The sequence below is a fragment of the Sapajus apella genome, unplaced genomic scaffold (genome assembly GCF_009761245.1).
Source record: "Sapajus apella isolate SASKATOON/1434 unplaced genomic scaffold, GSC_monkey_1.0 scaffold7, whole genome shotgun sequence".
Lineage (NCBI taxonomy): Eukaryota > Metazoa > Chordata > Mammalia > Primates > Cebidae > Sapajus > Sapajus apella.
This window is the reverse complement of record NW_022436947.1, coordinates 33,274,309-33,301,078: the sequence shown is the minus strand read 5'-3', so window position 1 is coordinate 33,301,078 and position 26,770 is coordinate 33,274,309. Positions and strand designations below refer to the sequence as shown.

The window sequence follows — 26,770 nt, the reverse complement described above, 5'->3', positions numbered from 1 at the left end:
TATACCTGTAGTAATTACATGGTTTTATATATGTGTGTCATGTGTGTGAATGTTATCAAACTACATATTTAAGATTTTTTTCAATTTTTGTATATAATTACTGGGTAATTTTTTTAACTCCCTCATGGTTAAAGTAGAGAAACTTTTACTTGGAGTATATGTTAAAAGTGTACTGTGTAGGCCAGGTGCAGTGACTCATGCCTATAATCCCAGCACTTTGGGAGGCAGAGGTGGGTGGATCATGAGGTCAGGAGTTCAAGGCCATCCTGAAATCCTGTATCTACTAAAAATACAAATACAAAAATTAGCCGGGAGTGGTGGCACATGCCTATAGTCCCAGCTACTCAGGAGGCTGAGGCAGGAGAATCGCTTGAAGCCGGGAAGCGGAGGTTGCAGTGAGCTTAAATCGTGCCACTGCACTCCAGCCTAGGCGACAGAGGGGGCCCAGTCTCAAAAAAAAAAAAAAAAAAAGCGTGCTGTATAAAAATCAATGTGCAGAGTTAGACCCCACTCCTGAAATGTTGCCAATTGTTAGAACAATGTATCTTCATTATTTCTAGGTCATTGCTCTGACCATGAAAAAGATACAGAGTAATAGCTTCTATCAACAATATAACATTTTACTACTGCCAGAATTCTGTTTTAAGGTTTTGTTCATGTATGTTTACTTTTAGAATATTTAAGCCACCAGACAGAGTATAATTAAATATTAGGTTATTATTAAATTTGAAAGAGTTGTTTTTTAATTCATGAGGTATTCTATGTCATGTCAGAATTAATAAATTTTAAAATTAAATTTCTGTAATTCTTTTCACTTGCTACACAATTACCAAAATGTTACTTCAGTATTTAGAAAGTATTTCAAAACTTTATTTTGCTTTTTTAATACCTAACGTAATTTTATTGCTTTACAGATGGCAGAAGATTTTTTCATTTAATGTCTGGGGTAAAATTGCAACTTTTTGGAACAAGGCTTTCCTTACCATTATCATCCTATTGATTGTTCTATTTCTAGGTAAGTACTAGATCCCTTGTTTGAATAAGTATAACTCTTTTTTTTAATGAATTTCTTGGTTTTTAATTAATAGAGTTGATGTTGCAATTGGTGCACATTTGACTTTGTATAGTATATTGGTAGTACATAGAGTGGATACTGATATATTGATACACAATTGATAGATACTACCATTCCATATGTTCAAGCTTAAGTTTCAACAGGGTGCAATCATTTTTTACCTCTTTTAGGTTATTTTAAGATTTAAATGCAGTACATTAATGCGAAGCCTGCTGTTCAGAGTTACCAGACATTATTTCTCATGGTGTTGTCTCTCCTTTGTTATTGTTAAGGCCCAAGCACCCAAGAGCTTAGCTGTTAGAAAGGCAAACAAAAGAATAGAATCATTAGGCTCTCCAAAGGAGTCTTAGATTCATGGTGTGAATTTTGACTGGGTTAAAAAAAAAAAAAAACATAGCTGGGTGCAGTGGCTCATGCCTATAATCCTAGCACTTTGGGAGGCCAAGGCGGGAGGATCGCTTGAGTCCAGGAGTTTGAGACCAGCCTGGGCAACATAGTGAAACCTTATCTTTACAAAAAGTGTAAAAATTAGCCAGGTGTGGTGGTTTGCACCTGTAGTCCCAGCAACTCGGGAGGCTGAGAGACTGGAGGATTGTTTGAGCCCAGAAGTTCAAGGTTGCAGTGAGCTATTGCACTCCAGCCTAAGCAACAGTAAGACCCTTTCTTAAAAAAAAAAAAAAAAAAAAACCCCGCAACATAGATTTGGGGACTGCTACAAAAATTTGAATATGGAATAATTGTATAATATTAGGGAATTTTTGTTAACTTTAGTTGTGATAACAGTATTGTTACATAGCAGGGGTCAGCAACCTATATATCCTGAGGGCCAAATGTCTATTTTTATAAATAAAGTTTTATTGGAAAATGACCATGCTCATTTGTTTGCATAATATCTATGCCTGTTTCCATCCACAAATACATAGTTGAGTAGTTGCAACTGTATGGACTGAAACATTTAATGTCTGCCTCTTTACTGAAAAAGTTTACTAACACTTTTTATGTAAGAATATGCCCTTAGTCTTAGGACATGCATGCTGAAATATTTAAAGAGTCAAGTGTCAGGTTTTCAACTTAACTTTCACATGGTTTTTAAAAAGACAAATAAAGCAAATATGGCAAATTGTTAACAGTTGCTGAATCTAGGTGTTGGGATTATAGATGTTTGTTGTACTCGTTTTTCAGCACGTTTTAAATTTTCATAACAGTATTTTAGAAATTAAAAGTAGACCTTTAGGTTCTTGTCAAACCAGAAGTTCCATGAGTCTAAATAATCGCCATGTTTTTCTAGTTGTTGTTACTGAGCTTAGAGAGATTAAGTGACTTGTCTAAGATTACCCAGCTACTTCTTGAAATGCCCCTTCTTGCACAGAGTGTGTTTTCCCTCAGAATTTCCTCTCTAAATAGGGTTTAGAGAGGCGAGCTTGGGAACCTAATCGCCACCTTTGATACTGTTTTGTGAGAAAATGTCTTCCATGTTCCAAACCACCAACCTCGCAAGTAGAATCCTCTGTATAAAACTAAGAACATCTGGTTTGAGAAGGAATGGTGTTGTCAAAAACAGAAAGCTAATTGTATCTGGGTGTGAATGGTTTGTGCCTCTTTTCAAAATGTAAGTATTTGTTTCATGGTGCATTATTAATGTTATGGATTGAATCTGGCCATATAATTAGTCACAATAAATCAGTAAAGAACAATAAGGAAAACTGGTTCCAGTTTTGCCACCAGCTAACTAAGTGGCCTTTGAAAATGGCTTTTATTTCTCTGGGTTTGATTTATTTATCTTGTGAAATGAAGGGAGAGATGGAAATACTCTCCGCAGCTTCTGCAAGAGTATTGTGATCTTCTAACTCTAAAATTATCACAAAAATTTCGACATAAAACTTTCGCTTATCATGTTAGGGAGGGGAGCTGTAGTATAGGTTCTTTTGGTTACATTAGAAATCAACTTGGCCAGGCGTGGTGGCTCGCATCTGTAATCCCAGCACTTTGGGAGGCTGAGGTGGGTGGATCACCTGAGGTCAGGAATTCAAGACCAGCCTGGCCAACGTGGTAAAACCCCATTTTTACTAAAAATACAAAAATTAGCTGGGTGTGGGGTTGCGTGCCTGTAATTCCAGCTACTTGGGAAACTGAGGCAGGAAAATTGTTTGAACCCAAGAGGCAGAGGTTGCAGTGAGCCGAGATCGCAGTGTCATTGCACTCCAGCCTGGGCAACAAGAGCAAGCTTCATCTCAAAAAAACTTGAACTCACTTGACCAAACAAGGAAAATTTTTAATAAAATACAGGGTTGTTGCAGAGTGGCCCAGGGAAGCCAAACTCTAGGGAGGGCTTAGTACTTGGAACTGAAGTGTCCTTTTCTTGTCCATACATTTTCCCTATATATGTACTTCATTCTTCTTTTATTATGAACTCTGATACTATATCTCCAAGGCAGAAAATAAGTACCACACAACTGCCAGGTGTTACCATTCCAGACATATGCAAGGATTAATTCACCATCTCTGAAACCCAATTCCAAATCAAAGAAAAAAAGTTGGACCAGCTGGCATCAGGTATTCACTCCTCATCTCCTATAACCAGGAGAGTCACAAGGCAGAATGATGACTGCTGGCTGAAGCCTGCATCTTTGGGCAAACAGGGAACAAGGACATCATGGATAGTTAAGGCCAGCAGACAGGTACTTATCCTCTAGGTCTCCATCCAAAATGGAGTAATGACACTTACTTTGGTGTTTTAAGATTTAAATGCAGTAACATATGTAAAGTGCATAGCCTGATGTTCCAATCACAACAATGACATAAATAATGCAAAACCAGTGGATTACTCGTGCTTAATTTATATTTTACTTTGAGATTTATTTCCTTTTTCTTAGTTGTATCTCTAAATAAGGTAACTTTTTTGTATACATTTTCTTTTTATTTGTATTTTTTCATTTCTTTTTTTTTTTTTTTTTTTTTTTTTTTTTTTTTTTTTTTTTTTTTTTTTTTGAGATGGGATTTCACTCTGTCACCCAGGCTGGAATGCAGTGGCGCTATCTTGGCTCACTGCAACCTCTGCTTCCTGGGCTCAAGTAATTCTCCAGCCTCAGCCTCCCAAGTAGCTGGGACTACAGGAGAGAGCCACTAACCCCTGGCTATTTTTTTTTTATTTATTTTTTGTAAAGATAGAGTTTTGTCATGTTGCCCAGGCTGGTCCTGAGCTCAAAGCAATCTGACCACCTCGGCCCACTGGTTCCTGGTGGAGGGCGCATCCGAGTTAAAGCCTCTTCCAGGAGCTTCATAAAAGCTGTTTTATATATATTGCAGCATCAAGCAAATGAGTATGTTCATAGTATTAGAAACTAAGACTTTCATGAATAGATATGGCATACAAATATAAAGTCAAAAATTAAGAATTTTTAAATTTTGAAGTAATTTATATGGGTTTTATTTTAGATTATGGAAATGTGGAACTAGATTGAGGTGGTATAGTTGCATAGCATTGTGAATATACTAAGCAAGACTGAATTGTTCACTTTAAAGTGGTTTTATGTTATATGAATTTTGCCTCAGTAAATTAAAACCTATTTTTTTTCAAAGACATTGGATTATGACTTTGGTCATGGCAAAACAAGTTGTATTATACTATTCTTCCTGTGTTAACAATTATAAACCCTTGATAAAATATGAAAAAATGTATTTGAAGCCCTGGTAGAGTAACCAAAAACAGGCAGAAACTACAGGGAAGTCAACCCTTAAAAGAAGGAAATCACACTGGGTGAGATCACATTTATATAGCCTTTCTTCCAACTACTTTCTAGTCATGTGGCATAGGCAGCTATATAGAACTCAAAACAAAAAGCCACTCTTACTGACTTAAGGGGTCAGAGGTCAGAGAGATTAGAAAATAAGAGGGATGTCTAAGAAAGGAGAGAACACAGAAAGGGAACCCCAAAATCTACATATAAACTCACCTCAAATTCTTGGTTGACTCTGGAACCATCGATGTGTAGGAAAGATTCCAGGGAGCTCAACGGAGAAGTAACAGCCAGCTGAAAGCCGCAAGGCTGAGAAGAAATTTTGGCCGCTGGCTGTCAAGGAGAGACAGAGTTTGGAGTATGAGCTTCATCAAGTTAGAGAGGCTTGGTAAAGACCTTGAACCTTGCCACTAAAATTGCAGAAGGACTACTTCTTAGGAATAGAGACTATATCCCAGGAATTAGGAATTTACTGTAACTAAGACCTAAAGCAAAAAACAGACTTAACCCTAAAAATGTATAAAAATCAAGCCTCTCTAAACAGCTATAAACTGTACATCAGCAGCCCCCAGCGTTTTTGGCACCAGGGGCCAGTTTCATGGAAGACAGTTTTTCACAGGCAGGAGCCAGGGGATGGTTTCGGGATGATTCGAGCATATTATGTTTATTGTGTACTTTATTTCTAATATTATTACTTTGTAATATATAATGAAGTAATTATGCAACTCATTGTATTGTAGAATCAGTGGGAGCCCTGAGGTTGTTTTCCTGCAACTGGACATTCTCATCTGGGGATGTTGGGAGACAGTGGCAGATCATCAGGAATTAGATTATCATAAAGAGCATGCAACCTAGATCTCTCACATGTGCAGTTCACAATAGGTCTCACCCTCTTATCAGAATCTAAGGCCACCACTGATCTGATAGCTCAGGCTATCAGATGTGAGCAATAAGGAGTGGCTGTAAATACGGATGAAGCTTAGCTCACTGGCCTGTCATCCACCTCCTGCTGTGCAGCCCGGTTCCTAACAGGCCATGGAGCAGTACTGGTGTTTGACTCCAGGGGTTGAGGACCCCTGCAATACATAATCTTTGCAAGGATACATGATTATACTAAACTCTGTTCACCAAGATACATTATACTCTGGTTCATAAAGCAAGTCTCAATAAATACAAAGGATTGAAATCCTACCAAGGATTGGAATCACATAGAGTATGTGGGTTTTGTTTTTGCTGTCTAATAGAGACAAACTTTTTGCTTTGCTGCCCAGGCTGGTTTCAAACTCTTGGCCTCAAGTGATCCTCCCCCATCCCAAAATGCTGGGATTACATATGAGAGCCACTGTGCCCAGCCCCTACAGAGTATGTAAAATAGGAATCAGTAACAGACACCTGGAAAACCCATACATGTTTGAAAATTAAAGAAGACTTGTTAGTAATCCTTGGATCAAAGAACTCACAAAGGAAATTAGAAAATATTTTAACTGAACAATAATGAAAATACAATATATCAAAATTTGTAAGATGCCATTAAAGCACTGCTTAAAGGAAAATTCATAGGTTTGAATGCTTACTTTTCAAAAAGAAGATTTAAAAATCAGTGATTTCAGTTTCCACCTTAATAATATCTACTCAATGAATACTGACAGTGAAAAAAATAATATTCACTCAGTTTCTTTAAAAAGATTAGTAGGTTAGGATTTAGAAGGAAACTTTCTCATTCTGATGAAGATCTACAAAAAACCTCAAGCTAGCATCATACTTAAATATCGAAGGCTTCTCCCTTAAGATTGGAAACAAGGCAAGGATATTCATGCTCTGTTTATTCATTTAAGTAATAGATGTCCTAGCCAGGATAATAGTCAGGAAAATAAATAGAAGGCAAAAAGATTGCAAAGAAAGAAGTATAACATTCTTATTTGCAAATGGCATGATTATTTATACAGAAAATCCTGGCCTGGCATGGTGGCTCACTCCTGTAATCCTACCACTTTGTGAGGCTGAGGCAGGCAGATTGCTTAAGCGCAGGAGTTTGAGACCAGCGTGGGCAACATGGCAAAACCTTGTCTCTACCAGAAAGTACAAAAATTAGCGAGGCGTGGTGGCTCACACTTGTAGTCCCAGCTACTCAGGAGGCTGAGATGGGAGGGTCACTTGATCCCAAGAGGCTGAGGCTGCAGTGAGCTGTGATGACACTACTGTACTCCAGCCTGAGTGACGAAGGGAAACCCTGTCCCAGAAAAAAATAAAAATAAAGAAAGGATCCCGAATTATCTACAAAAAAGCTATTATAACAAAGAAATTAATATAGTGGGTTCACAAAATACAGGTCGGTCAGTAATTGTATTTCTTTACTATAAGCAGTAAACAATAGGCAAATGAAATTTTTTTAAAATTTAAAATCTTTTCTGAATACACCAAGAAGCCTAAAAACCTTAGAAATAAACATTATAAAGAGGCACAACAGCTATATACAAAAAAACTACAAAAACATTGCTGAAAGAAATTAAAGAAGATCAAAATAATGGAGGTGTTTTCATCATTTGGAAAGACTGTTCTTACAGAACTGATCTACAGACTTGACACAGTCCCAGTCAGAAACCCAACAGGCATTTTTGTAGCAGTGGATCAGTTGCTTCTAAAATTTGTGCAAACATGCAAAGAACTCATATAACAGCCAAAAAATCTTTACTAATAACAAAATTGGGAGATTGACACTACCAGATTTCAGCAGTAAAGGAGAAAATAAAAACAGGTATCTTGCTAATTGCAAAGGTAAAAGCAGAGCTTTAAAACGGAGAAATCAGGTAGTCATGATCTGTGATGGCTAATTTTGTGTGTCAACTTGGCTGTGCCACAGTGCCCAGATGTTTGGTCAAACATTATCCTGGACATTGCTGTTAAGGTGTTTTTAGGATAAAATTAACATTTACATAAGTGGACTTCGAGTAAAGCTAATCATGTCCTCCAAAATGTGAGTGTGCTTTATCTAATCAGTTGAAAGCCTTACTAGAACAAAGACTGACCTCCTCTGAGCAAAAAGGAATTTTGCCAGCAGATTGTCTTTGGACTCAAACTATATTTCTTCCCTGAATCTCTAGACGTCCAGTCTACCCTGCAGATTTTAAATTTAACAAGCCTCTACAAGCATGTGAGCCAGTTGGTTAAAATAAATCTCAAGCTCGCTCTCTCTCTTTCTCTTTCTCTTTCTCTCTCTGCCCTCTGCCCGACTCTGCCACACACACACACACACACACATAACACACACACTCTCTCTCTCTCTCTCTCTCCCTCTCTTTCTCTCTCTCTCTCTCTATTGGTTCTGTTTCCCTGAAGAACCCTTACTGATACACCATTTTAACTAAGTAATCAAATTTAGCATCAAAAAGTATGAGGCAAACTAACATTGCACAGCATAAATTATGAGGGATTCTTGCCAAAAGTGTTAAACCTAATCCAATCAAGTATTTGTTTTATTTTATTTTTACTTTCTGAGGCCTGGCAGAACCAATGAAGTCTGACTTCTGGTTTTCTAAAAATATAGGAGTTAGAGAAAGAAATTAGACTACACTCCCATCAGACAAATTCAGAAAGTGAGAACTTTCTTTTTGCCTATTTTTTAATATTTAAAAAAGACAGGGCCTCATCATGTTACCCATGCTGGTCTCAAATTCCTGGCCTCAATCAGTCCTCCTGCTTCTGCCTCCCAAAGTGCTGCCATTACAGGCATGACCCATCACACCCAGCCAGAATATGAGAACTTTCTATTAAACAGTTGGTCTGGCACCTATTTAATAAAAGTAATGTATGTCAAAAGACTACAGAAACATAACTATGTGTGATGAATAGCTATTATAAAATTCTCAGTTTGAAAAAAATTCTATGGAAGACACTTAAGAGACAAAGAAATCAAATTACCCAATTTTAAAATGGGCAAGGGATCTGAATAGATATTTCTCCAAATATGATGTACAAATGATTAACAAGCACATGAAAAGATGTTCCACAGCATTAGCCTTCAGAGAAATGCAAATCAAAAGCACAAAGAAATGCCACTTCACACCCACTAGGATGACTGTAATCAAAAAGATAATAACAAGTGTTGCTGAGGATATGGAGAAATTAGAACCAACATACACTGCTTGTGGGAATGTAAATTAGTACAGCTTCTTTGGAATACAGTTTGGCAGTTCCTCAGAAGTTAAACATAGAGTTACCATATGGCCCAGCAGTTCATCTCTTAGGTATATACCAAGAGAAATGAAAACATATGCTGGTGAAAAACTTGCACATGAATGTTCATAGCAGCATTATTCATAATTGCCGGAAACTGGAAACAGCTCAGTGCCCATCAACCAATGAATGGGTAAACCAAATGTTACCACATTCATACAATGGAATATTATTCAGACATAAAAGCAATGAAGTAGTGACACATACTACAGTGCAGACAAACCTTGAAAACATTACTAAGTGAAAGAAACCAGACATAAAAGACCAGATAGTATATGATTCAACTTATATGAAATGTCTAGAACAGGTAGTTCTATAGAGACAGAAAGCAGATTGGTGGTCACCAGGAGCTGGGGGAAGTGACGGATGTATATAGATTTTCTTTGTGGGGTGGTGAAAATGTTCTGAAATTAGATAGTAGTAATGGTTGCACAACTTTGCAAATAGACTAAAAACTACAGAATTACACATTTTAAAAAGGTAAATCTTTATGGTATGTGAATTATATCTCAGTGAAGCTGCTAAATATAAAATAGTAGTCAAAATGGCCTCAGTTTTCTAACTGGAGTCTCCTTGTGTGGCAATAGCTTTTACCCAGGACTTCGGTTGGTCACATGAAAGGGGAGCATTCTAACTTGTTCATACCTCCAATGGATTTTGAGACTTCTAAGGCAGATGCCTTCCCTTGTACATATAAGAATCCAGTGACTAACAATACACTAAATATAGATGATGATAAGCTGATATCTATTTTCCCCTGGAAAAAAGTGGTTCCCCTGCATCTGAGACTTCCCAGAACTGAATGCATCAAAGAAGCAAGTATCTGAACATTTCCACTGGCAGCTGCCATCCACTACATTTCAGTCAGGGGAGAGTATGCTGCCATAGATCAAATCCCATTTTAACAAACCTTATGCCAGTGGAAATTTCAGTGTAACCAAATATTTTGAAAATCTCAATCATTTAAAGTAATAATATGTAATAAAATGCTAGTATAGTAAGAAATGGGATAGTCTCTTGGAATTGATTATAATGGGGCTGAATTTTAATCATCCTAGAGACAAAAAATGTAAAGAGTGATAGTTTGCAGTATAGTTAGAGATGAGAAACAATAAAATGATGGCAAGTACTAGATGAATAATTTTTAAAATGCTATAGTAATTCAAAATATGCTACTAGCGTCCATTTACAGAGCACTTACTTTGAGCTTGAAAACTTCCCAGGTACTGTAGAGGGAATGCAAAACATCACCTCTACCTGAAGTCCATTATTTAAAAGTTTGGCCAGTTATTCTGAAACTGCTTTCCATTTTTAACAAATTTACATTCTTAAAAGCCAAAAGTAATGTTTTATTTTCTTCTGTAATAGATGCTGTGCGAGAAGTAAGGAAATATTCCTCAGTTCATACCATTGAGAAGAGTTCTACCAGCAGACCTGATGCATATGAACACACACAGATGAAACTTTTTAGGTCTCAAAGAAATCTTTACATTTCTGGATTTTCTCTATTTTTTTGGCTGTAAGTAAAAAAAAAAAATAATAGTAGGAGCACAATTTAAAAACATGATTTTGCTTCACTTTCTCATTTTGTCCACCTTTACTATAGATTTTTTTTTAAGAGAGACAACCTTTTGCTCTGTTGCCGAGGCTGCAGTGCAGTGGTGCCGTCATAGCTCACTGTAACTTTAAACTCCCGGGTTCAAGCGATCCTCCTTCTTCAGCCTCTCAAGTTTCTAGGACTACAGGTGCACACCACCATGTAGGGCTAATTTTTAAATTTTTTGTAGAGATGGGGTCTCACTTTGTTGCCCAAACTGGTCTCCAACTCTTGGCCTCAAGTGGTCTTCCCACCGCAGCATCCCAAAGTACTGAGATTACAGGCACAAGTAACTGTACCCAGCCTACTGTAGATTTGTAAATAACATCTTTGTAAAAGAACTCAGATAAAATACCCAAAGAACAAACAGTAGTTAACAGCTTGTAGGTTTGCCAAGCCCATAAGGCCTTGAATGATCAGGCCCCCATCTCTCTGTGGAGCCTTGTCTCATATGTGTTTCTGATGTGTACAATGCATTCCACCCTTACTGACCTTCACCATTTATTCATTCATTCAATCTTGCAACAAATATTGATTGAGTTCTGTAGTGTACCTAACTCTTTCCTATTTTATGGTCTTTACACAAGCTATTCCTTTTGCCAGAACACTTTTCTTCCCTCATTTCCTGGCTGTTATTCATCCATTAGCCTCTTTCTCAAAGGAGCCTTCTGTGGCCATTACTACCCTCAAAGTAGGTAGGTCTTCTCTTATAGGTGCTCAAAGAATATATATATTTCATTTTCTAGTGTCATTCATGGTTGTAATTCAATACTGTTTTAACTTTTGCTTCCCCAAATAGGAGCTAAACCCCTGAGGACATGGACCCTACTGTTTTCCGCTGTGTCTTCGGTGCCTAGCAGAGTGTCTTGACACTTAGCAGTTCTTCAGTAATTGAATGTCTGCTGGGTGCATAATTGAAGATCATAGTCACTACTTCTAACAATGGCAGTTACCCATAAACAGATGTGAATGAGCAGTTCTTCGGCTTGGTTGACCTTATACACTGTTCCTTAAATAGCAGAATTTGAACTGGACCAAAAAAAGAATTTTCTTACTGGCTCTGCCACACTGTCTGAAATTTTCCTGTTTCTGCTCCTCTAAGTTAAAGCCTTCTACAGGAAAAAAATAAGTACCACTGAACCTTTATTCCAAATGCTGGTTTTCTAACAAAGATTCCAAAGGAATGAAACATGGGCCTGCTTTTACTAAGAGAGTTGAATTCAAAAAAAATAATAATGTGTTCTAACCACCATCTACATCCACCACACCTATACCTGGGGAGTCATTTGGCAATGACTGTTTTAAAATAGGTTTCTGATGATTGGTCTACTAATACATTATTCTGTTTGTTTGTTTGTTTGTTTGTTTGTTTGTTTGTTTTTCTTAGAGTGTTGAGACGTCTGGTTACGCTTATTACTCAACTGGCAAAAGAACTGTCAAACAAAGGTGTACTTAAAACTCAAGCAGAAAATACTAACAAGGCTGCCAAAAAATTTTTGGAAGAAAATGAAAAACTAAAACGGGTATTTAGTTTTCTTTGTAAAAATTAAATGTTGTTGGTGTTCCCAAGGAGAAATATATCTGTTTTCAGCATCAAAAAGGTATTTTTATAATTTATAAGCAGAAAATGACAATAATTAACAATATTTTATGTAATAATTGTTTCAAGAATAGTTTTACTATTCTTTAGACTTGCTTGTTCCCACTAATATTTTTACTATTATTTAGATTTTCTTTTTCTCCATAGTGGATTAATACCATTGGACCTATTTTCTATGATTTATAAAGAAAATAGTATCCTAGGAATATGAATTTTAATTCCTTCATTACCCTTAGTTTACTTTATAATCTAAAGCAAGTCTTTATAACTCTGTTTCCATTTCTTTTTCAGTTAAAGTATTTTTAAGCCTAGATTTTAGTTTTCTTTTAAATGATTGGTTTATATAAAGCAGAGAAATATCATTTATGCTAGATTCATAATTGCATATAATATTTAACATCTTTAATGTTATTCCTCTATTTTCTGTTCTTTGATCTCATTTCACAGTGGTAAAAACAAAAACACAGTCATCAAAGCTTTGATATGCGATAGCTAAACTCGAAAGCAGACAGCCTTGTATTTGTAGAACAACTGATCATGTACATATCTTAATTTAAAATTATACACATCATTTTGGAATAATGATTTGTAACCATCAGAACACTGCTTTTTTTCCACTTCAGTTGTTTTCCTCTTATTATTTAGCGCCAAGAAAATGGAAAGTATTATTTTTCTCGGTTAATATAGTTTAATTATACTTAAAAAAAAAAAAAAACTCCTTCCTCAAAATACTTTTGCAACTTTTCTCTTGGAATTGTTTTCAGAGCCAGTTACCCATTCAAGGAAACTTACCAGTTCCTTGACCCTGCAAAATTTATTCTTTTTTGTGTTTTTTTTCCTCTCCTTTGGTTCTATGCTGTTCAGATTCGCTGCTTCCTGCATAGCTGTGACCCAATCAGTGGTTCTAGATTATCAGAGGAGGTACAGGTATGCTGGGTTAAAGCCAGTATACAGTGGGGAGAAAGTTTGTGAGCTGGACATCAAAGCAGCTGTCAGTGCCCAAAGTATAATTAATTGACCAATAAAGTGACCAATAAAGGCCACAAGTGAGAAAATACAATATAACTTCTATTTCAAGGTACTCATGTTGGTTTTGAAAAATTAGTTAAGGAAAGATAAGCTTGTGAAAACACCCCCTTTGTTTTTTTTTTCCTTCCTTTCTTTGTTTTCCTTCCTTTCTTTCCTCTCCTTCCTTACCTCCCTCCCTCCATCTCTCCCCAGACTGATCTCAAACTTTTAGCCTCAAGCAGTCTTCCCATCTTGGCCTCTAAAAGTGCTGGGATTATAGGCATGTGTCACCACACCCAGCCATACCTCTTCATTCTCTATCAGAAACATATTATCCAGTGGAAACTGGGATTACCTTGAGATTCAAGAGACTTAGGTACTAGTTCCAATGTGTGACCTAGCACAAATCACCTATGTTATGGGCCTCAAAGTTCCTTAGCTATAAATAATAGTTAATACTGTGCCAGGTATTGCTTCAGATGCTTCACAGTAAGGTTTTTAACTGTTAATTTTCACAACAGCCCCATGAGTTTCGTATTGTAATTATCTGCATTTTATAGATGAGGAAACAGAGGCACAGAAAGGTTAAGTGACTTGCACAAAATAATTCAGCTAATACATGACAGAACTAAAATTTGAACGCAAGCAGCTTGACTCTAGAATCCACATTCATAACTCCATTATTTTGTGCCCTCAACTCCTATGCTGTCTAGTAAAACAATTTCCACGTGGTACCTATGACCCCTTTATAAAGTTCTTATATGTAGTTAAAGTAATGAATTAATTATGAAAGACCAATTAACTTTTAATTTTACTACTTCAAGTAATAGAGCTTTACTTTGCCCTGATTTAACTTACCAAGGTGGGATAAGATAGATAAGACAATGAACACTTGCATTGTTGTAGCTGGGAGTCATTAAATTTCAGATTTCAGCCTTCTTGGTCTTTCTCCAGCATCAGGCTATACATCATAAATTTAGGCAAGTTTACAGGTGCAGTACTGAAAGCTTATTTACAAGACTAACACAAATCCAACTTTTCCAAGTCAATGGCATGAAAATTCAAGTAGTCAGCGAAAACATTCCTGCAACTCAATGATTCTCTTTTAATTTGGGTAATCACTGGAGATTTTATGAACTGAATTCAGTGAAGTGATAGCTGGAGTTGTTTTCAACTTGAAGTAGGCAACAAATTAAAAGAGTTAGAGAATTTTTTTTCTTCTGCTCTTTAGAAAAAAGAAAAAACTTTTTTTTTAATTTGCGAAGATATGGGACTCCTTTAGTTTCAGAATGTACTTCAATCTTCCTATCTCCAAAAAATAGTCCTTGGGATTATATGATATATGCAATCGAGCTTTAATTCCTCCTTCTGAGCTGCCTAATCTCTCTTTATATAGCACAGTAGTACTGTATTTGGTCTTGTGCTACAGTTTTTATGCTCATCTCATCCTTTCTACTACTCGAAAGTAAAGATCATGTTTCTCTCACATTTTTTATCTCTTATAGCACCTTGCATTGTAAAATATTTGAATGTAGTCATTGCTCAGTAGAACTTTGTGAGTTTTGTTAACTATATTGGCTTACATTAGAAAATAAATCACCCTGCAGTAGAAATGCCTCTCTTATGTCAGTCTGTTTAAAATTCTCCTGAGTTCCTTTTTTACTTGACTATAAAACCTGTCATTATCAAGTTGCTGCCACTGGCCAGGTGCAGGGCTCATGCCTGTAATCTCAGCACTTTTGGAGACTGAGGCGGCAGGATTGCTTGAGGCCAGGAATTCAAGACCAGCCTGGGTAATATAGCAAGATCCCTACTACACACACACACACACACACATACACACACACACACACACACACGCACATGCACACATTTTAATTATCCTGGTGTGGTGACAGATGCCTGCAGTCTCATCTATTCAGGAGGCTGAGATGGGAGGATCACTTAAGCCCAGGAGGTCAAGGCTTAAGTGGCTATGGGTTGCCCCACTGTACTCCAGCCTGGGTGACAGAGTGCGATGCTGTTTCTAATTTAAAAAAAAAAAAAAGTTGCTACCTCTTTATTTGGTCTACTGACCCACACCAGTATACATATTCTGTTTTTCAAACACTTTGTCCTTCTTGGTAATTTAAATTCTTTATCACTTCTTTAAGTCAGCTTCTTAGTTCTGATGGTAATTATAGTTTCTGTTCACAATACAGATTATGAAATTTTTACTCCATGATATTTTTATTTTGATCAGTCGTTTTACTATTTGGGTCTTTATTTTTCTTACCTAGAAAAGATAAGGTATAGACATTAACATTTTTAAAGCCAGAATCAATTTTAAAATATAAAGAGTATTACAAAGGATTAACAGAATAAAAGTAATTTGGAAACTGTTCAATGAAAATTATAATTTTCCAGCTATAGAAATGGCCTTGTCATTTTCCGCTTACCCATCTCCACTCTGATATACTCTTCTCTTACAAATATATCTGTATAAAAACGGGCTGAGTAGACAGCTCTGCAGTCAGAACATAAGGGTTTTCTAATTAATATCATCCTCAGAACTGTTTTTTTCCCTTAGATTTACATTTCTCAGTTAATTGACAAAGAAATACATTATTTATCTAAATACTTTTGAAAACATAATTTTAGTCATAGCAACTAGAAATTCTTTTTATTTTCATTTTAGAGATTTTAGCCATAATAAAAAGAAATCTTTTTTATGTGTTTGCCAAATATTAAGTTTCTGTTAGCAAAAGTACATTGTAGAAAACTATAAAATTCTGAAAAGGACAAGGAATAAATTATAGGCCAGTAATTTTAGATAGGTCACTCAGCTCATTTTCTGTAAGAATGGCTATTGCAATCTAAGCTTATTTCTTCCTATATCTCTCTTTTGCAATAGATTTTGAAAAGCCATGGTAATAATGAAGAACGTGTTTTGGAAGCAGAAAATAAAAAACTAGTAGAAGACCAGGAGAAACTGAAAACTGAATTAAGGAAGACTTCAGATGGTAACTTTGTGTACATGTGAAAAAGTGAAAAGACTAGCATGATATTTTATGCTGTACACTTCACTGTTTTTCCTAAAACAAAACTAATGCCTGCATGTTCTTCTAAGATACCAAGAATGACCTATTTATAAATTCTGGTTCAAATATGAAGATAAAACATTGTGTCAGCCAAGAGAAACATGCTCTGTTATACAGAAAAACATGTAGGTATTTCAGATCTGTGTTGTAAATACAGATGTTCTTACCTTAGCAAAAGAGCTATGTTCCTAAAAAGTTGTTAATAAATGTGTTTTTATAAAATGAATCACATTTTTCCATCATCGTATGTTCCTCCTTTCAGAGAAGCAATTGCAGGGGAACAGTTTTCCTACAAGAAAAGATACCGTTTATTTCAAGCACTAATGTATCATACCTGTTAGACGTCAGGAAAGCGTTCCTCAAAAGAGACAGGTAGGCACAGAGTAGGCAGCAGTATCTGGGATATCAGCGAAGAATTTCAGTGCCTCATTCCAACATAACATGGCAGTGTAGGCTTGTAGTGGAGCACCCCAACTCCATTTCCCTGAAGGGAGCGATTTCTTCTACATTTAACAACAACAAAAAAAAAGAAAACGTTTGCTAATCAAAGAACAGAAAAGTAAATACCCCAATTCAGTGTCATTCAAAAAAACTCAGTGTAAGTTTGTGGCTTGAAACTTTGCAGCATTTCTGCATACAACGGATTGTTTGTTTATGTTGGCCAGATACTGAGAAACCTCACTGCCAGTCAGTGTTAAGGTAATGATCAATGCTGAGACCTTCTCCAGTTTCAAATCTCTCTCACTACTTTAAATTAGAGGTAAATTGGAGACTATTCCGTGCATCAAGGACCTACTTCATATCATGTATAAGTTTAAATCTTCTTCAAGTTTAGGCCTCAGTATAAAAGAAGTTTCCCTGTAATAGAACTTGCTGTTGTTGAATATGTATGTTGTTTGGATAGGGTTTACTTCAATCAGGATATATTTGAATTTGAGATGGGAAGCATAAAGATAAAAGCTAACAGAACAAAAATCTGCAGGAGAATATTTATGTGATACAAGACTCTTTAGTCACTTTCCTACTTATCATTTCAAGTGAAAAAAAGAAGATAATTCAGAAGCAGTAAGTTAAAAAATAAATTACCCTTCTAGACAAAGTAGTATATTATATGGTTGGCATAGTATAGCCCAAAATTCAAGAATCTTCTAGTTGGTACTGTTGCCTTTTTGTAATTCCAAAAGATTTAGAACTTGATCAAAAAATTTAAGTGTTTGTATGAAAACGAATTTAGTAGTTACCTACCATTTACAACTGACATTTCAAAAGAGAAACTGGTGTTCTTTTTTAACCCACATAAAATATTGCTGCTAATTCTTTTGAAGAATGAAATGATCTGTTTCCAAAACACAAAAATACTATTTTCTTTTTTCTGTATCCACCAAGAATCTCTTTTCTTATGTTATAAGCAGGGTGCACAAAAATAAAAGATAGACAGGAGTGGATGTGTGCTACATTTCCACTTTAGTTTCACCTTTGGCCTTTCAAAACTTCCGGCTCTGAGATATTTTGAGCTTTAACTCTTTAAATATGGCATAAGACTAAACTCAATACATGAGCATTTCTTTAAAGGACAAAATCAGATTTTAGAGAAAATGAGTTCTTTGACAATGTAAGCATTGTGTTTATAATCTGATAACAAGTGAAACCAGCTTCTGTGTTTGAAGTGTAGACTGCAGAACTAATTTCAAAGTGAATTTGTGTTGAGGTAAAGGCAGATTTTACCTGTTTGAGTGTGTCCTATTTGGTTCCTGCAAGATGTATAATATTTTATGAACACATTTTATTTACCCAAAGGTTTTTTTAAAAAATAACATTTATAATGACCTTGAGAAGATCAAAGTTGCATTTCTAAAGTAGGTATTTCCTTGGTCATGTTCTGTTGACCTAAACCAGTCAAATTCAGCAAGATAAGAACTAAGAAATTATATCAATTAATAGCACATGATTTGGATGAATAGAGTAGTACAATGCTTTGTGTACAGTACCACTCAAAAATATTCATGGATTTCTAAATTTTGAGGGTGTTAGGTGACAGTATTTAAGAAAGATTTAGAAGGATCTCTTATATTTGAAAATAGAGTAAAAAGCAAAGTAGGGTTTTTTTTTTTTTAAGAGGAAAATAGGGTGTTTTCCATGTGAATTTTCTTATCCTTGGTGTTACTTAAATTTAAGTGAAACATTTTCTCTCAAGTGTTTTAGTGGAAACAAAACATAGATACCAACATTTATTTAAGCTAGTTAGCCCCAAATTAGAAATGTGGCATTCTGAAGGCAGCTACTAAGAACACTCTGTCAATACTGGCAAACACCCTCAGTTTTTAACCTCCAAACTCCTATTTTGACTAGAGTTTGTAAACTTATTACTGGTGCTTCAGTGCAGTAATATCACCTTAGCAATTCAAAAGAGAGTGTGCATATCCCAAAGCACCTAATTTACACTCAGGACTTAGTCAGTTGTAAGGACGTGATCTGTCATTTTAATGACCCATTTAACAGTAACTCTGATGTCTCAATGTATGGAGTAATTGGAAAAGGGCACTGCCATGAAAAATTAGTACCTAAGCTTTGAAGAATTTACAAAGTTCATAAGCTCTCATAAGAGAAATATTTCATTGAGAAACCTTCTGATGTCCAAGGAGATTGACTTTAAAGGTCTCTTCCAAGAAAACTACTTATTTTCATAAATAAATACCTTTCTGTATTCTCTTTTTTTTTTTTTTTTTTTTTTTTCTGAGATGGAGTTTCACTCTTTTTGCCCAGGTTGGAGTGCAATGGTGCGATCTCAGCTCACTGCAACCTCTACCTTCCAGGTTCAAGCGATTCTCCTGCCTCAGCCTCTCAAGTAGCTGGGATTACAGGCATGAGCCCCCATGCCCAGCTAATGTTGTATTTTTAGCAAAGACAGGGTTTCTCCATGTTGGGCAGGCTGGTCTCGAACTCTCAACCCTGGATTATCCGCCCGCCTTGCGCCTAGCCTACCTTCCTTTATTCTTATAGCTAGAAATATGTACCATTCAGTCACTACATACATCCAAGCAATGATAAAAGTAAATATGGTTTAAAAAGTGATTGAGCTGTATGTGGAAATGTCTGTTCTTCATTCTTTTGGGAGCAGCAATACATATAGATATTAAAAACATGCCATATATTAAAAGGAATTCTTAGGGCTGCCAATCTTATAGTAAAGGTTGAATAGTAGCATATATCTCCTACAAAAAGAAAAGAAAAAACAGTAACTGGGGGAAATTTCCTGACCATGCCTTTCTTCTCTCGGTTTCAGGCTTTCCTTTGTTTCTTGTTTGTTTCATCAGCAATTTTTTTTTTTTTTTTTTTGAGACAGTCTCACTGTCACCCAGGATGGAATGGAGTGGTGCAGTCATGACCTACTGCAACCTCAAACTCCTGGGTCAAGTGATCCTCCTGCCTCACGCTTCTGAGTAGCTGGGACTACACAAGTACACCACCATGCCCAGCTGCTATTTTTTTTTATTTTTTGTAGAGACAGGATCTTGCTTTGCTACTTAGTCTGGTCTCGAACTTCTGGTTTCAACCCCTTCCTCCTCAGCCCTCCAGTAATGCTGGGATTACATGCATGAACTGCTGTGCCTGGGCCTCAGCAATTTTTAAAAGAACTTTTCAAGTAATTGATTCATTGTAAAGTCATTTAATGTGGAGCATAATTAACACTTTCCTTAAAAAGTATACCTCTTGAGGATAAAGCAAACTTAAAATAAATTTCTTAAAGCATATACTAACAAATCAGAAGCTGAGTGTAAAGACCTATTATGGGTACCTGTATTAGCAGCCTATAGTAGAGATAGTACATTTGAACCAGGAAACAGAACCTTCTAGTCCCCACTTAAAATATTGATAATTGAGCTCTCTTCACAGATAAATGCTTTTATATCACCTTGACTTACCTTGAACAAAGCTAAAATTACCTTTTACAGACCAACTTCAATATCCTTGAAGATATTCAGTTTTTTTACCTTTTATTGCCAGTTATCATAGAGACTAGAGAGTGAAAAATAGTTGAAGTGCTTTCCAAGAGAAATTGGAGATCAAAACAAAATAAAAAATTACAGGGGAATTACTATTCTATATACCCAGAACACTAAATGCCTTCCTCTTGAATGTTAAGAATAAGTCATAAACTTTGTACATAAATTTGAAACTATAGGGTTTCTAGTTTCTTACAAATGAACCACGTATTCATCTAAAAATAAATTCTCAAAGTTCGCCCTAAGCATGTTTTACAGTTGTGAGTTTTTGTGGACATGAACTTGGTTATCTTTTACCTACAGTTATATCAAATTATTTTAACATTGTTAATGCTTAAAAACGGTTTGCTGGTTTTGATCATAGATTTTTTTTTTTTTTTTTTGCTTTTTTTCCTTTTTATGAGCTTTTGTGATTTAAATAAGAAAAAAATATTTTTTTTTATCTGCTTACATGTCTGGAAGTTTTGCTTCTTTGACATCTTTGTCCCTTCCTGTATCAACTGAAAAAAAAAAACCCTCCACATTAAGAAAGAATAGTATAGTTTATTTGAGGATTTGCCAATAGGCAATATGTAATTAATAGTATTTTAAGTATTTAAAGCAAGTAAAATCCATGACCTGTCCTTTTAGTTAGGTAAATAAAGGATTTATTAGTTCATCTCTGTGTTATCCTCACATGTTGATCTTATTGTCAAAACAGAAAAGAAGGCTTTGCTTGGTACAAACTACTTTTTTGGACTAATATGTAATGGTGATATTTCATCCTGTTTGGTTCCATTACATTCCCATTTAGTTGTGATGTTTCTTTTTCCTGTGAGCTTCTTACCTGTTATCAAGGCCTGTACTCATAAAATAAGCTATGTGTCTTTCAGTGACCGGGGGAATAGTTATAGAGAAGATATTAAGACAGAAATTCAAAGATACCTTATATATTATTCATAGTACTAGCAAATATAACGATGTCTATAGGGAAAAGCTTTTATAATCTCTACAGAGGGACATTAAATCAAGAGAAAACAGTTTCTTCTCAGAAGAGCTTATAGCCCAGATGGTGAACCAAACATATGTACATAAAGCGATTCATTTCCTCCTCAGTGTGAAACATGGGCTAGTCTACCAAAAACATGAGTGGAGAGTGCTAAATGCATATTGAATAAAGGAATGTTCCAGGTGATAAAGATGTAGTCAAGTACAATTCTCTAAATGTGTTTATGGACATTTATGGCAGAAAAATGAATAAAATGGTACTAATGTTGTGAGTGAGAAGAGGAAAGCAAAAAGTAGTCTGGTCTGTCAGAAGTTGATCTGATACACTAGGTGCAGTGAATGATTATGCTATATGGCTGAGGGGTCAATTGATAGAGCCCCTAAGAGATCGAAGGAGATGATTACTTTGAATGACTTGGTGTTCTTTTCTACTGTCTTATTCCATGCCTAGATATGCATGTTTACTAAAATCCTTCATGGTAAATACTTTTCTAATAATATCAGCTTAGAGCAGGTTCATGTTTATTGCCATGTGAGGTACAAAAATTAAACTGGATAACTGTAGTCTTAAAACACTTTCAATTAGGAAAAAATAATGCACCAAACTATTAATAGTGGTTTCCTTTAGCATGTGCAACAACTGACTTTTTCTTGGAGTTTAAATTATTTTCTACTATGAATTCTTTTGCTTAATGAAAAAGATAGCTTTTTATTGTAAAAAAAATTTTTTTTAATGTTTTTTAAAAAACCTTTTCCAAATACCCAGGTAATCTGGGGCAGTAGCTTTTTGGCTTGAATTATCTAATTAATTGGCTCTAGTCCAACTTTACTTTGTGAGTAGACCCTAAATATTAGAAGCTGTTCATATAGCTTATGCTAAGTCATATGAATTACATTGCAAAATCTGAGGATACACTGGGTAATCTTGGTGAAGTCATTGATTCTTTTTAGGCCATAGTTTTCTCTTTTGTAAAATGAGGGACTGAACTAGTTAACCTTTAATGTCTATTATATAGCTCCAAATAATGTAATTAAGCGAAAATAACCATCAAGAACTTTTTTCATTGTTGGCTTTTTGACCCTTAAAATTATACTTGCTTTTTATGAGAAAAAAACTTTTCACAGTAACTTCTCTAGGTAATTAATTAAACCATATTCTTCACATTTGAAGAATGTTTCATGCAATCTTAGTATCTTTAGGACAGGACCTGGCAGGTTTTATGCATCTGTTAGCTCATAACACAAGTGTGTTATGTGAAATGGGGCCACTAGTCTTCAATGTTTAACTCCCTTATGTAGAGCACTGGGAGAAGAGAGGGTATGCCAGTAAACAGAACCAATTCTCATTAGTGTTAGAGTGTGGCCGTTTGTTTAGAACATTTGTTAGAACCATTGATATGGAATAATAAAACTTCGCAGAAGAAGAGAAATGGTTTAAGAAATTCGCATGTTCCTTTCATTATAATAAAAAATGGGACTAGCTCTCTAGAGGTCTTCCCAGCTCTGAGAGCCTTTGTTATAAAAGGGACTGTTTATCTGGAGCACTTTTACTTTTTTTTACATTTTATCAAAGTTTTACATATACATATTTTTTAAAGTAAAATAGTAACACAAGGCTTATAATGAAAAAGAGCAGTCTCCTGAGGCCCTCTCCTCAGAAGCAACTACATTCAACTCCTTTAGAAATGTCCTCTGAGGCTGGGCGGGATGGTTCAAGCCTATAATCCCAGGACTTCGAGAGGCCAAGGCAGCTAGATCATTTCAGGTCAGGAGTTTGAGACCAGCCTGGCCAATGTGGTAAAACTCCGTCTATACTAAAAATACAAAAATTAGCTGGGTGGCAGTGGTGCGCGCCTGTAATCACTACTACTCGGGAAGCTGAGGCAGAAGAATCTCTTGAGCCTGGGAGGCAGAGGTTGTGGTTAGCCGAGATCATGCCACTGCATTCCAATCTGGGCGACAGAGTAAGACCCTGTCTCAAAAAAGAAAAAGAAATGTCCCCTGATATGTGCCTCCAGGTTTCTAAATGCAGTGTTTAGGTAGCTTTTTTTTTTTTTTTTTTTTTTGATCTTTCAGTATGGGACATTATCTTTAACTTTGTTATAGGGAAGACAAGGACTTAGATCTCTTATCTCACCCAGTTTCCCTCCCAGCTCCTCATACTTCCCATCCCCCAACCATCCTTTCCATTTAATTTAAATATATTATTTAAATGCTATTAAATATATTTAAATATATCCTTTCAACTTAAATATATTATAACTTTTACTATATCGTATTATTACAGCTATGTACTCATCATCATTATGAGGATTCCCTTTGCCTCTTTCCTGTATTAATACCTTCTTTCCTGGATTCCATGTTTTCTACTTTTGTATAGGTTTTGAAAGTCACAGAGGCTATGTGCCAATTTTCATCACATTGTATCAAGTGTACATATTATTACATGATTTATCACTTTTGATGTTGACCTTGATCACCTGACTAAAATAGTGCTTGTCTAGTTTCTGAACTGTAAAATTACTCTTTTCCTTTTTTTCCATGCTGTAATCTTTGGAAGGAAGTCACTATTCACAGCCCATACTTCGAATGGGGATCAGTGTGCAGATGAATGTGCTAAAAAAAGAAAAAAAAAGATGGAAAGTTATGCTCAACCTCCTTGAAAGTAGAGTATCTTTGTAAATTATTTGGAATTCTTCTGTACAGATTTGTCTATTCTATACCATTTGTTTATGTCAGTATGGACTCATGGATATTTGTTTTATAATTTGGGTTATAATTTAATACTAATTTATTGTTCAGGCTGTCTAGGTTTTGTCGTTGGGAGCTCTTTCATTTGGCTCCTGTGTCCCTTTGACACATTTCCATTTTTGGTTGTTTTTGTTTTTTTCATTTTTGGAGCACTTTCTTGTTGGTGTTACAAGATACTCCAGGCTTATCTTGCACATTTCCTGCCCCATTCTTAGAATCAGTGTTTAGGGTTGTTTTTTGTTTTAATTGAGCTAGATTCTGTGGTACTTTTTATTTATATTTTGTTTTTGATACTGAAATAGTGTGAGATATTTGTAACATGAGTATATTTTCATCAAAATGGTCTGTTTGCCTTGTTTCAGCTATCCTGAGTATTTTGGTTTTTGATTGAAGGTGTTTTTATCTTGTTTCAACCAAGATTCCCATCAAGTGACTAAAGTTAACACTTTGTATTGTTCATCTGACATTTATCATTTCCAAGTGAACTGTTGACACACAAGTGAATTTTTTAAATGCTTAAAGCTTACACTTTTCATTTATTCGTTCTTTCATTACTTCAAGGAGCATATTTTAGTCATTTACCAATACTAGGCAATATGCTGGGTACTCAGACAGACAGATAAGACACAGCTCTGTTTCTTGACTAGTCCACAATATAGTAAAGGCATAAGTTCAATACAAGCTGTGGTGAAGCTTGAGTTGTAGTAGAAGCCAACACTGGAGCTCAAGGACACTTTCTTGACATTTTAAAGGATGATATTAATTAGCCAGATGAAATGGAAGGAGATAAACAAGATGTTATAACAAGAAAGAGCAGCATGTAACTAGAGGCATTTTTGAGGTACTACGAGGAGCTCACTTGTAGTACCAGCAACTGGAGCATAAAATAAGATGGAAACAGTGGATAGAGTTGATCAGTAGGCCTAGAAGCCATCCTGAAGGGCCTCATGTGCCATGTTTGTATATTAACATTTCAGGGCGCTCTTAGAGAGCTTTTAGTCCTGAGAGCAATCACTTTGACAGTAGTATGGACAATGAATTAAAGTGGCTGGGCAACTACGTGAGAAATCCACTTAATAATCTAATCTAGAAATGAGAATAGTGGTCACAGAGCTGAAGTGGAATGGATGGATTGTAGGGCTGCAAAGGAAGTAAATCAGCAAACTTTATCAACAGGTGGATGTGAGGTTAAAAGAGATGAGGTGTTGATTGGAGTAATGAATAAAACGTAAACCTTTACCTGCACATACCTGACAATATAGGCATGTACCAAAAAATGATAATATAATTGAACCACAATTTATGTCCTTATGGAACAGAAGTTTGTTTGTCTACTTTCCAAGTATCTTGGAAGCATTACTGTAGATTAACAGTCCAATAAGTGATCATTGGCAACGGAATAGTACATGTGAGGATTAACTGCTGAATAGCTCCAGTGTATCACACTCTTTTTTTTTCCCAATTTATTTATTTTATTACATTTTAGGTTTGGGGGTACATGTGAAGAACATGCCAAACTGTTGCATAGGTACACACGTGGCAGTGTGATTTGCTGCCTTCCTCCCTATCACCTACATCTGCATTTCTCCCCTTGCTATCTCTCCCCAGCTCCCCACCCCCCACCATCCCTCCCCTATTTCCCCCCAACTGACCCCAGTGTGTAGTGCTCCCCTCCCTGTGTCCATGTATTCTCATTGTTCAACACCCGCCTATGAGTGAGAACATGTGGTGTTTGATCTTCTGCTCTTCTGTCAGTTTGCTGAGAATGATGATTTCCAGGTTCATCCATGTTCCTACAAAGGACCCAAACTCATCGTTTTTGATGGCTGCATAATATTCCATGGTGTATATGTGCCACATTTTCCCTATCCAGTCTATTGTCAATGGGCATTTGGGTTGGTTCCAGGTCTTTGCAATTGTAAACAGTGCTGCAATGAACATTCGTATGCACATGTCCTTATAGTAGAATGATTTATACTCCTTTGGATATATACCCAGTAATGGGATTGCTGGGTCAAATGGAATTTCTATTTCTAGGTCCTTGAGGAATCGCCACACTGTCTTCCACAATGGTTGAACTAATTTACACTCCCACCAACAGTGTAAAAGTGTTCCTATTTCTCCACATCCTCTCCAGCATCTGTTGTCTCCAGATTTTTTAATGATCACCATTCTAACTGGCGTGAGATGGTATCTCAATGTTGTTTTGATTTGCATTTCTCTGATGACCAGTGATGATGAGCATTTTTTCATGTTTGTTGGCCTCGTGTATGTCTTCTTTTGTAAAGTGTCTGTTCATATCCTTTGCCCACTTTTGAATGGGCTTGTTAGTTTTTTTCTTGTAAATCTGTTTTAGTTCTTTGTAAATTCTGGATATCAGCCCTTTGTCCGATGGGTAAACTGCAAAAATTTTTCCCATTCTGTTGGTTGTCAATTCACTCTAAAGACTGTTTCTTTTGCTGTGCAGAAGCTGTGGAATTTGTTTAGGTCCCATTTGTCTATTTTGGCTTTTGTTGTCAATGCTTTTGGTGTTTTGGTCATGAAGTCCTTGCCTACATCTGTGTCCTGAATGGTTTTGCCTAGATTTTCTTCTAGGGTTTTTATGGTATTAGGTCTTATGTTTAAGTCTTTAATCCATCTGGAGTTAATTTTAGTGTAAGGTGTCAGGAAGGGGTCCAGTTTCTGCTTTCTGCACATG

At 35.9% G+C, this 26,770-nt stretch overlaps 1 protein-coding gene and 1 non-coding gene across 4 annotated transcripts in view; both read left to right on the top strand.

Moving 5' to 3' along the window:
* LOC116549981 (B-cell receptor-associated protein 29) overlaps positions 1–26,770 on the top strand; it is a 50,367-nt gene that overhangs the window by 3,304 nt on the left and 20,293 nt on the right. For all 3 annotated transcript variants that reach the window (XM_032275712.1, XM_032275711.1, XM_032275713.1), the window contains exons 3-6: positions 915–1,015; positions 10,414–10,564; positions 12,030–12,165; positions 16,144–16,252. In XM_032275712.1, coding sequence (XP_032131603.1) covers positions 915–1,015; positions 10,414–10,564; positions 12,030–12,165; positions 16,144–16,252 — 497 coding nt within the window. The remainder of the gene's footprint in view (positions 1–914; positions 1,016–10,413; positions 10,565–12,029; positions 12,166–16,143; positions 16,253–26,770) is intronic.
* LOC116550488 lies at positions 19,408–19,550 on the top strand. Its single transcript, XR_004268448.1, has one exon. It is a non-coding gene; the product is annotated as a small nucleolar RNA U109 (small nucleolar RNA).